General features: G+C 45.7%; 1 protein-coding gene across 1 annotated transcript in view; it reads left to right on the top strand.

Annotated features, from left to right (window-relative positions):
• Positions 1–2,278: 2,278 nt before the first annotated feature.
• The window catches only part of LOC113406864 (protein FAM124A-like), a 73,934-nt gene continuing 66,338 nt past the window's right edge, over positions 2,279–9,874 (top strand). The window contains exon 1 of the mRNA XM_026653658.2: positions 2,279–2,337. Within this exon, the coding sequence (XP_026509443.1) occupies positions 2,279–2,337 (59 nt within the window). The remainder of the gene's footprint in view (positions 2,338–9,874) is intronic.

The raw sequence follows: 9,874 nt of genomic DNA, 5'->3' as shown, positions 1-9,874 counted from the left end.
AGGCTTGTTTCCCACAGTATATTAGTTAATGTCTTGTCCAATCTAGTTTTAAATGTCACAAATGCTGAGACTTTCACCACTTTCTTTGGTCATAGTTGGGTAATAATACGGATTGTAGGAAATGAGAATTATTTGTATGGTTCTTTTGAGTCAGTAGGAATTGTGTGCTGATTGTCTGCAGAATGGGATGATATAATTTAAAAAGTAATTGTATTTAACTTTGCTGGAATATCAAGCACAAGTTGAAACTGGGTGAGAAGGAAGAAAGCTCCATAGTTCTTCATAGAGAGCCAGAGACAGGAAGGAAGGGGGGTAGCTCAGTGGTTTGAGCATTGGCCTGCTAAATCCAGGGTTGTGAGTTCAATCCTTGAGGGGGCCGTTTAGGGAAGTGGGGTACAAATCTGTCTGGGGATTAGTCCTGCTTTGAACAGCAGGTTAGACTACATGACCTCCTGAAGTCCTTTCCAACCCCAATATTGAGTGAGGTAATATGTGGAAGGTTGAACTTTTGAGCTACACACAGGGCAGGCTCTGGCTTTTTTGCCACCCCAGGCAAAAAAGCCTCCTGCCACCCCCCCACCCCCCGGCGGGGAGCGCAGCAGGGGAGGGCGGCGAGCCCGGCCGGGGCCCCGCTCTCCCCGACCGGCCGGAGCGCCGGGAGGAGGGCGGAGAGCCCGGCCGGGGCCCCGCTCTTCCCGACCAGCCGGAGTGCCGGGAGGAGAGCGGAGAGCCCTGCCGGGGCCCCCTCTCCCCGACCGGCCGGAGCGCCGGGAGGAGGGCGGAGAGCCCGGCCGCGGCCCCGCTCTCCCCGGCTGGCCGGAGCGCCGGGGGAGGGTGGCGAGCCCGCTGCGGCTCCGCTCTCCCCGGGAGCCGGAGCGCCGCGGGGAGGGCGGCGAGCCCAGTCGCGGCCCCGCTCTCGGGCTGGAGCGCTGCTGAGCGCCCCAACAGCCCCAGCATGTTTAAAAAAAACCCCAACACTGAGCGCCGCCCCCCTCCAGGTGCCGCCCCAAGCACATGCTTGGTAGGCTGGTGCCTGGAGCCAGCCCTGGCTACACAGATCTCTTCAGGTCTGGGGAAGGAAATCAGAATGTGACTTTCAATGGGTGTTGGGCATACAACTCTCTTCAGCCTGGTCTACTAGAAAAGGTATATGTTGGTTAATAGTTGATTTTTTTTTAACCAAAATCATTATACTGCTATACACCAGAAACTGTATGCAGTTATAAAGGGGCATAAAGGGCCTTATTCCCACATAATTTATTTCATTCCCTGAACCAGAATCAGCTCTACCAGCCAATGTAAGCACCTTTATAGCTACCTAACTGCGCCCACGACAGGGGAGTGGGTTGCCCCTTTAACTACTAGTATGGTTAAATTGGCAAAACTTCCAAGTGTAGACAAGCCCTTAGGCCCCTTTGGAAAGCCCAAGCAATAATCCTTTCCATTTCATCCCAGCAGATCTCAAAGTAGGTCTCAGACTATATATTACCACGGCCCCTGAAAGGTAGCCCCTTGTAACCAGCAAAGGGAGGGGAGAAGGCAGATTTCAGCCAGAGCCAGGGCTGGCTCCAGGGTTTTGGCCGCCCCAAGCAGCCAAAAAAAAAAAAAAAAAAAAAGCCACGATCGCGATCTGTGGCAGCAATTTGGCGGGAGGTCCTTCGCTCTGAGAGGGAGTGAGGGACCGTCCGCCGAATTGCCACCGAATAGCTGGAACTGCCGCCCCTCTCCGGTGTGGCCGCCCCAAGCACCTGCTGGCCAAGCTGGTGCCTGGAGCCAGCCCTGGCTAGAGCCACTGGAACCAAGCAGGGTTAGTTCCTTGGAGTTTGTCATGTGCTCACAAGCACGTGTGACTCCCACATGTGTTTGTAATAACTAATAGGGCCCGACTGGGGAGCTTTTCTCGATGAAGATGTCACCTATGGGACAGACCCACTTCCAAAGCGTGGGGGGAGGGCTGCGCCCCCTTCTCAGCGAGAGAGTCGCTGCTGCGGAGCGGGCAGGCCACTGGGGGGGCGGGGGAGATGCAGGAGCCGCGCACAAAGGCGGGGAGGAGGCCGGGCCAGAGGAGCGGCGCTGACACCCAGAGCCCCGCGGCGGAGCTGGCTGGGGGCGGGGAGGCTCCGCACACGCTCTCGCTGCCAAGGGAGAGGGGAGCCCGGCGGCCTGCGCTGGCTCCTCACCCCCAGCGCTGGGGGAGCGCGCGGCGGGAGGCGGCCGCAGCCAGCCGGGGGAGGAGGCAGGGGCCGCCGGCCGCGGAGCTGGAGCCCTGACGCCCGCTATGGAGAGGAAGCCGGGCGGCGAGGATGACTGCGTGGACTCGGGAGCCGAGACAGGAGGGTGAGTCCCGGGCAGGGCAACAGGCAGCGCAGGGGCTGGGGGCGGGAGAGGAGGCAAAGGGGGGGGGCGCTGGGGCCCGGATCCGGGTGGAGGGGCCGGGGGGCCCCCTGCTCTGCAGCGAGGAGCGCGGGCGTGGGGTCCAGGGGAGCGGGGCAGGTTCGCTGAAGCGCGGAGCCAGGATAGCCTGGCCGGGAGCGGTGCCCAGAAATGAGCCCGCTTGGCTCGCATGGGGGGAAGGTACTTTCCCCCTGCCCTCCCCTGGGGAGCCAGGCGCTACCCCCCCCAGCTCTAGGGACACCTGCCTGCGGCGCTAGAAAGTGTCTGGGCAGCTCGTCTCGGTCTCTCCCGGGAGAGCGCGGTGACTCTGCAGCAGCTACACAGAAGTGAAGGCAGCTTGTCCAGCCCGGGACGGCTTCCCCCTTCCACCCCCCAGTTCGCTTGCCCGGCTGGCGGCAGCACGAGTGGGGGGATTGGCTGGCTCAGCTCCTGCGTCTTGCTGGTTTGATCTCGCAGCGAGACAGACAGAGATGCTGCTGCACGTGTTGCTTTTCTCTGCTTCCTCTTCTCTTTTGCTCCTGCTCCAAGAGGCAGCAGCGGGTTCGCAGCTCTTCTCTCACCCCCCCCCCCCTCTGTTCTGTGTCTTGCCTGATGAGTTAAGTTAAAGCTTTGTACTATCAGTGTTACGTTGCTGAATGGGAAAACGCTGAGCTGAATCTGGACTGGATCATAAAATACTCAGGGTATTTGCTCCCTAGATTTGGCTTTAGGTCAGAGCACACGAAAGATGTACCTATAATGACAGCCACAAATAATCATTGCATGTTGGTGCAGCTGGCCTGCCCCAGAGTGCCCCTTTGATTTCAACTCGGTTTTCCTGGCTGTTTCAGAAAGACCCATACAAACAAGAGAGTGTGTAAGCCCACAGCAAGGGCTCTCAGGGGACATGCACCGGAGCTGAAATTTACTGCTGTGCACAAGACTGGGACAGCTGCAGCCAAGAGACTGTCTCCTCTCCTTCCAGCTGCTGCCTCCTCCTGCCCAGCTCCACAAAGGCCTGGGGGGAAGGGGGTGTCTCTTAGCCTGCTCCCGCCTGTTGATCCTCCTGTTTAGTGCCATGGAGAAGCAAGAAATATTTCTATCTCAGTATCAGAGTACCTCACAATCTTAATGAATTGACTCTCTTAACATCCAGCTAAGGCAGGAAAGTCTTATTGTCATCCTCATTTTACAGATGGGGGACCAAGACATAGCAAATGACTTGGCCAAGGTCACACAGGAAGACTGTGGCAGAGCCAGGAACAGAACCCAAATCTCCTGAGGATCAGTCCAGTGTTTTGACCATAAGACACTACTTTCTTCCAAGTCCCCTTCTGGTCTCACTCCCATCTACAGTTGTTGCAGCCTTCTGCCCTTCCCTATGGCAGAGACAGGGTATTTCCCCTGCAGCCCTATCTCAGATGCTGCTGCCTTCTCCCGTCACCTGGCTTCCTGTGGGGAGGGAGGCTGAGTCCTCAAGTAGGACTTCTATGGAGGGGGCCATGGACAAGGGACTTGCAGCCCTCTTCCCTCTTGGTCTCATCTCCCTCCCTTCTCCTGTCTTTAGGGGGAGGGAGGGAGAGCGTGGAGGGGTGCCTTTAGCCCTTGCTGCCTCTTGGCTCTGCTCATCCTCTGGCTCCAGCAGGATCAGAGGAGGCTGCCACCTCTCCATCTCGTCCCAGCTGCTCTAGATCTTTTCTGGATCCTACAAAGGGGCTTGAAGGTCTTCTCCCGCCATCCTTCCCTCCCAGGTCAGTACTTCCTCACTTCTTGCCTGGACTTTTTCTCTCTAGCTTGGGTCCACAGAGAGGCATAGTGTGGGGCATGTGTACAACAGGTTCTTCCTTTCCAGCTATGAAGGAGTCAAGAGCATTCCTGTTTCTCACCTTGGTCCCTGGCTGCATGCAGAAGTCTGGGGAGTAAAGGGGGCTTTCTCTCTTCCCTCTCCCACAATAGTCATGGGTTCAAATTGCTTCTGAATCCCATGGTGAGATTCAGGGAAAGAGGAGGCACCCTGACCTAAACTAAATAATAATAAGTAATTAAACAGTAATAAGTCTCCAGGACCTAATGGTAATCACCCAAGAGTTCCGAAGGAACTCAAATGTGAAATTGCAGGACTACTAACTGTCATCTGTAACTATCACTTAAATCAGCTACTGTACCAAATGACTGGAGGATAGCTAATATGACGCCAATTTTTAAAAAGGGCTCCAGAAAAGTGACCCTAGCAACTATAGGCCAGTAAGTCTCACTTCAGAACCGGGCAAATTGATTGAAACCGTCGTAAAGAACAAAATTGTCAGACACATAGACGAACATAATTTGTTGGGAAATAGTCAACATGGTTTTTGTAAAGGGAAATCATGCCTCACCAATCTACTAGAATTCTTTGAGGGAGTCAACACGCATGTGGACAAAGGAGATCCAGTGGGTATAGTGTATTTCGATTTTCAGAAAGCCTTTGACAAAGTCCCTCACCAAAGACTCTTAAGCAAAATAAGTAGTCATGGGATAAGAGGGAAGGTTCTCTCATGGATTGGTAAGTGGTTAAAAGATAGGAAACAAAGGGTAGGAATAAATGGTCAGTTTTCAGAATGGAGAGAGGTAAATAGTGGTGTCCCCTGAGGATCTGTCCTGGGCCCAGTCCTATTTAACATATTCATAAATGATCTGGAAAAAGGGGTAAACCGCGAGATGGCAAATTTTGCCAATGATACAAAACTACTCAAGATAATTAAGTCCCAGGCAGACTGCAAAGAGCTACAAAAGGATCTCTCAAAACTGCGTGACTGGGCAACAAAATGGCAGATGAAATTTAATGTTGATAAATGCAAGGTAATGCACATTGGAAAACATAATCCTAACTATACATATACAATGATGGGGTCTAAATTAGCTGTTACCACTCAAGAAAGAGATCTTGGTGTCATTGTGGATAGTTCTCTGAAACATCCACTCAATGTGCACGGCAGTCAAAAAAGCGAACAGAATGTTGGGAATCATCAAGAAAGGGATGGCTAACAAGACAGAAAATATCATCTTGCCTTTATATAAATCCATGGTATGCCCACACCTTGAATACTGCATGCAGATGTGGTCACCCATCTCAAAAAAGATATATTGGAATTGGAAAAGGTTCAGAAAATGGCAACAAAAATGATTAGGGGTATAGAACGGCTTCCGTATGAGAGGAGATTAATAAGACTGGGACTTTTCAGCTTGGAAAAGAGGCGACTAAGGGGGTGGATATGATGAAGGTCTATAAAATCATGAATGGTATAGAGAAAGTAAATAAGGAAGTGTTATTACTCCTTCTCATAATACAAGAACAAGGGGCCACCAAATGCAATTAATAGGTAGCAAGTTTTAAAACAAACACAAGAAAGTATCTTTTCACACAACACACTGTCAACCTCTGGAACTCCTTGCCAGAGGGTGTTGTGAAGGCCAATACTATAACGGGGTTCAAAAGGGAGCTAGATAGATTGATAGAAGATAGGTCCATCAATGGCTATTAGCCAGGATGGGCTGGGATGGTGTCCCTAGCCTCTTTTTGCCAGAAGCTGGGATTGGGTGACAGGGCATGGATCACTTGATGATGATCTGTCTGTTCATTCCCTTTGGGGCACCTGCCATTGGCCACTGTCAGAGGACAGGATACTGGGCTTGATGGACCTTTGGTCTGACCCAGTATGGCCATTCTTATGTTCTTATGACCTCAAACTGGTGCTCGTGGATTATACCCTCTGCAACGTATAAGAGCCATGTCATTATGCTAGTGTATGAGACAGGAAGTGTGACAAAACAGTGAAACTGATTCTGCCACCAGTGCTGTCAGCTGCTGAGTAAACAATTTCAAAATAATATTACAGGTTTTAAAAAAAAAAAAGATTCAGCTGAAAATGGGATTAGGTTTATCGTTTCCTTTTAGATTCATCATAATCAAATGAGCAAAATGAAATACCTTTGTTATAAATTACACATTTTTCTGCACATTTCTGTAATCATGAGAGATTGTGGGCTATTTTTCCTTTTATCTTAAATAGCTACAATATTGTGGACATGACTAATCCCTGAAGGTTAATGTTTATCTGTCTTCAGCATAAAGGGGGAAAAAAACACACTCCCCCCCCCCCATTTGTGGGGCAACAGGCGTTTCATTTCACCCTATGGCAGTGGTTCCCAAACTTTAAGAACCTGTGAACCCCTTTCGCTAAAATGTCAAGTGTCGTGAACCCCCTCCTAAAAAATGAATATTTCCAGGGATTTTCTCCTTTACCTGAATATAAATTATAAAAGCAGTGATCTTGGTAATATAAAATTTGTTTTTATGAGACACTGTTTATTACACACTATTCATTATTATTTATCATTACAGTTTTTTTATTACATTATGAAAATGGCAACACTCTTCCAAGATCTCACTTTCGTAGCTTGTATCACTTTGAATAAGCCTGTTATAAGACAAGGCTCCTATGTTTCATCAAGGAGTATCAGATGTGAAACAGCATGAAGGTATTTAAGAAGCCAACTCAAAGAGTTTCTCCTACACAAGCATTCAGGTCTTGAGCAGTCCAGGCAAACAACGCACGTTACAACAAAACTTAAACTTTTTCTTCATAATAATTTAAAAAACAATACTAGCTGCCTATTTAATTTTAAAAATATCAAAAAATATCCACCTCCCTTTCCATTTCTTATAAGGAGTCTTGAAGTTTAAATCTCCTCAGTGTGATAGATAGGCTTGCTTTGAGCTGCTTAGCTCTTGGAAGTCCAGGGGCTCTGGGCTGCTGGCCCTGTGCTGCCCAAGATCCCTAGGGACAGTTCTGTCCGCCATTAGGGAATTTTTTCCTGAGAACCCCCTGTAACATTTCGCGAACCCCCAGGGGTTCACGAACCCCAGTTTGGGAACCACTGCCCTATGGGAATCTGGAATGTGAATAAAGGGAAAACAACATAATCAGCTAATTCATAGCTGGGTCAAAGTTCAGAAAATCCTTGACATGTCAAGTCACTTTTAATTTACCATTCTCTTCCAAAGCAGAAAAACCTGTCTTTTGTTGGAAGGGGCACTTGGAAGGATTTGCCCCAGATGGTGACATTAGCCTTTAGACCTTAGTGATCAGCGTGGCAGCTGCTTATGTCTGGTGTTGATGAGCTGTTAATATTGATGATTTTGTGTTGTGTCCCTGTCACTGGAACATGTAGCTTTAGCACAATGCGCTGTTTTGCGGAATTTTAACCATGACATATGGTAATTATCAACTAGAATGCTTTACACTGAAATATGTCTTCAAATAAATAGGTCATTGCATTTTCATTATTTTACTGTGTTTAGCAGATGTTAGTCTATGATAAACATGTGAAAGAGGCATATGCAACTATATTTGTATTTTTGTTTACTCATCAAATCAACTGCTCATATTTAGGCTTGGATGGATGATTTTTTTTATCGGTAAATGTTGATTTTTTTTCCCCCCCCATACACACACAAACCGATGGAAAAAATATTTCCACTGATAATAGAAATTTACACAAGTTCTCAAGCAGTTCCTACTTTGCCAATTAGTTTGATTGAAAGCTATTTACTTTGTATATTTTGACATGTGATTTGACAATTTGTGTTTTAATGGTTATAAAGTTTTAACTTTTTTAATCTCAACGGCTGTCATTAAATAATTATTGGCTGACTCCACCCATGATTTCCCTCAACTGTGAAAATTTAAATTGATAAATTGAAAAATATTTAAAAATAACATCAATATTATGTGTCAAAATTATATTAAGTTGAATTCTATCAAGGCTACTCATATTGTTTGCTTATTACTCTTAAAGCAGAAATAGGGTTTTCTGTATCTTCATAATAGTATTGCAAAAACTCAGCTGGTTTCCTTGTTATGTAGCTATTTCAGTGATGAAAAAGAATCAATTGACACCTATTTTTAAGTTCAGCAATCATACCATGAAAGTATTCTGAGAACAGCTGTCAAAATAATTCAGTAGCAGTTTTATTATTATCTATTGAGTGGTCTCTTTCTATCATTCAGTGAACAATAGTGTGTTGACACACTAGCAAATCCAGGCTTTGTGAACCATTTTCATCTCTATTCAAGCATGAGCTTTATATATATGTATTGCTAAAAGTGTTATATAGCAACTAACTACCACTATAATTCATGAAATATCTCCATAAAATGTATTTTCTTGAGCTGATGTTGCTGTTAGCCACAATAGTAGGCAAACCCCTATTCTACAGCAGAGTTTGAGTCCAGTTTTAAATTATCATATTACAAATCCACTTGAATATTTGTGGATATTCAAGATATCTTTGTGCTATTGTATGTTCTTCAGTTGATCAAGTTGAAAAGCAGATCAAAAATAGTGTATTTTAAGTTACTGAATCCAATAAGACTGGATTGGGCTGAGTTGCCAAGTACCTAAATAAAGAGAATAGGACATATAAACCAATTAGTTTGTATTGGCTGTTTATTAATGAGATTTGAAAGAGTTCCAGCATCACCTTTGGCTAAACTAATGTATCTTTCTCAGAACAATGTAATTCTGGATTTTCAAAATCACTGCCTTTTTTCAGTTACCGAACATTTCTCTGCCCCCAAAACTAAGGGCCGCTGCTTACAGCTGCAATCTGTGGCAGAACACCCATTGATATTGAGGAAACCTGCATGTTTAGAGAGAGAGAGAGAGAGAGAGAGAGACATGGCCTTATTTTTTCTTATATATAGCCTCTCCTTTAATTAGAAAGAAGGAAGGGAGGGAAAGCAACAACTAAGGGGATGACATATGTGTATGCAAATGAAAAATTGACTTGCAATAATGTTTTCTTTGTCTTAGTTTTACTAAAATTAATCCATATGGATTTTATGATTCATGACCTTTTATATGAACCATAAGGCATAGTTTTCTGTGCAACACAATTTTGTTTTGGTATTTTGATCCAAAAATATAATCTTTTAAAATAATTTTAGAATTTGTTGTGCATCTACTTTTTAATGCCCAGAATCTAATTCTTGCTGTCTTTGAAATCAATGATAAAACTTCAATTGAATTCAGTGAGTGCAGGATTGAGGTCTGTAGTAAGGTTTTTAATGCATGTGAAAAGCTTTAAAGAGTTAACAACTTGGGATACTAATTTCCGAATGTATTCAAAGCTCTAATTTTCCCCTTCTTTAATTAGAAGCTATTTGAAACTGTGACTTTAAGGAGCTTTTTCACTTACATTTCAAAATATTATTAATCCTTTTAGTGAAAGTTAGGAAAAAACACCCATATAGAACATAAGAAGAAAGGCAGTTATAACTTATTGTATGGACAAAATATAAATGTTCCATTTATATATGTCTTCATGGTTACATTTCAAATTTGAATCCATTGCTTGTTAAATTGTAAAGCACTTGCCTAATTTTGGGAGGTGGGAAAACAGTGATGTTTCTTTAGTAACAAGCAATTGCTGGATCATACTTGTGCAATGCTTGTGTCA

Source organism: Terrapene carolina, unplaced genomic scaffold (assembly GCF_002925995.2).
Source record: "Terrapene carolina triunguis isolate 2854851 unplaced genomic scaffold, T_m_triunguis-2.0 Scaffold142, whole genome shotgun sequence".
NCBI classification, from domain to species: domain Eukaryota; kingdom Metazoa; phylum Chordata; order Testudines; family Emydidae; genus Terrapene; species Terrapene triunguis.
The sequence above is the reverse complement of the archived record's forward strand: the minus strand, read 5'-3'. Positions and strand labels throughout refer to the sequence as shown.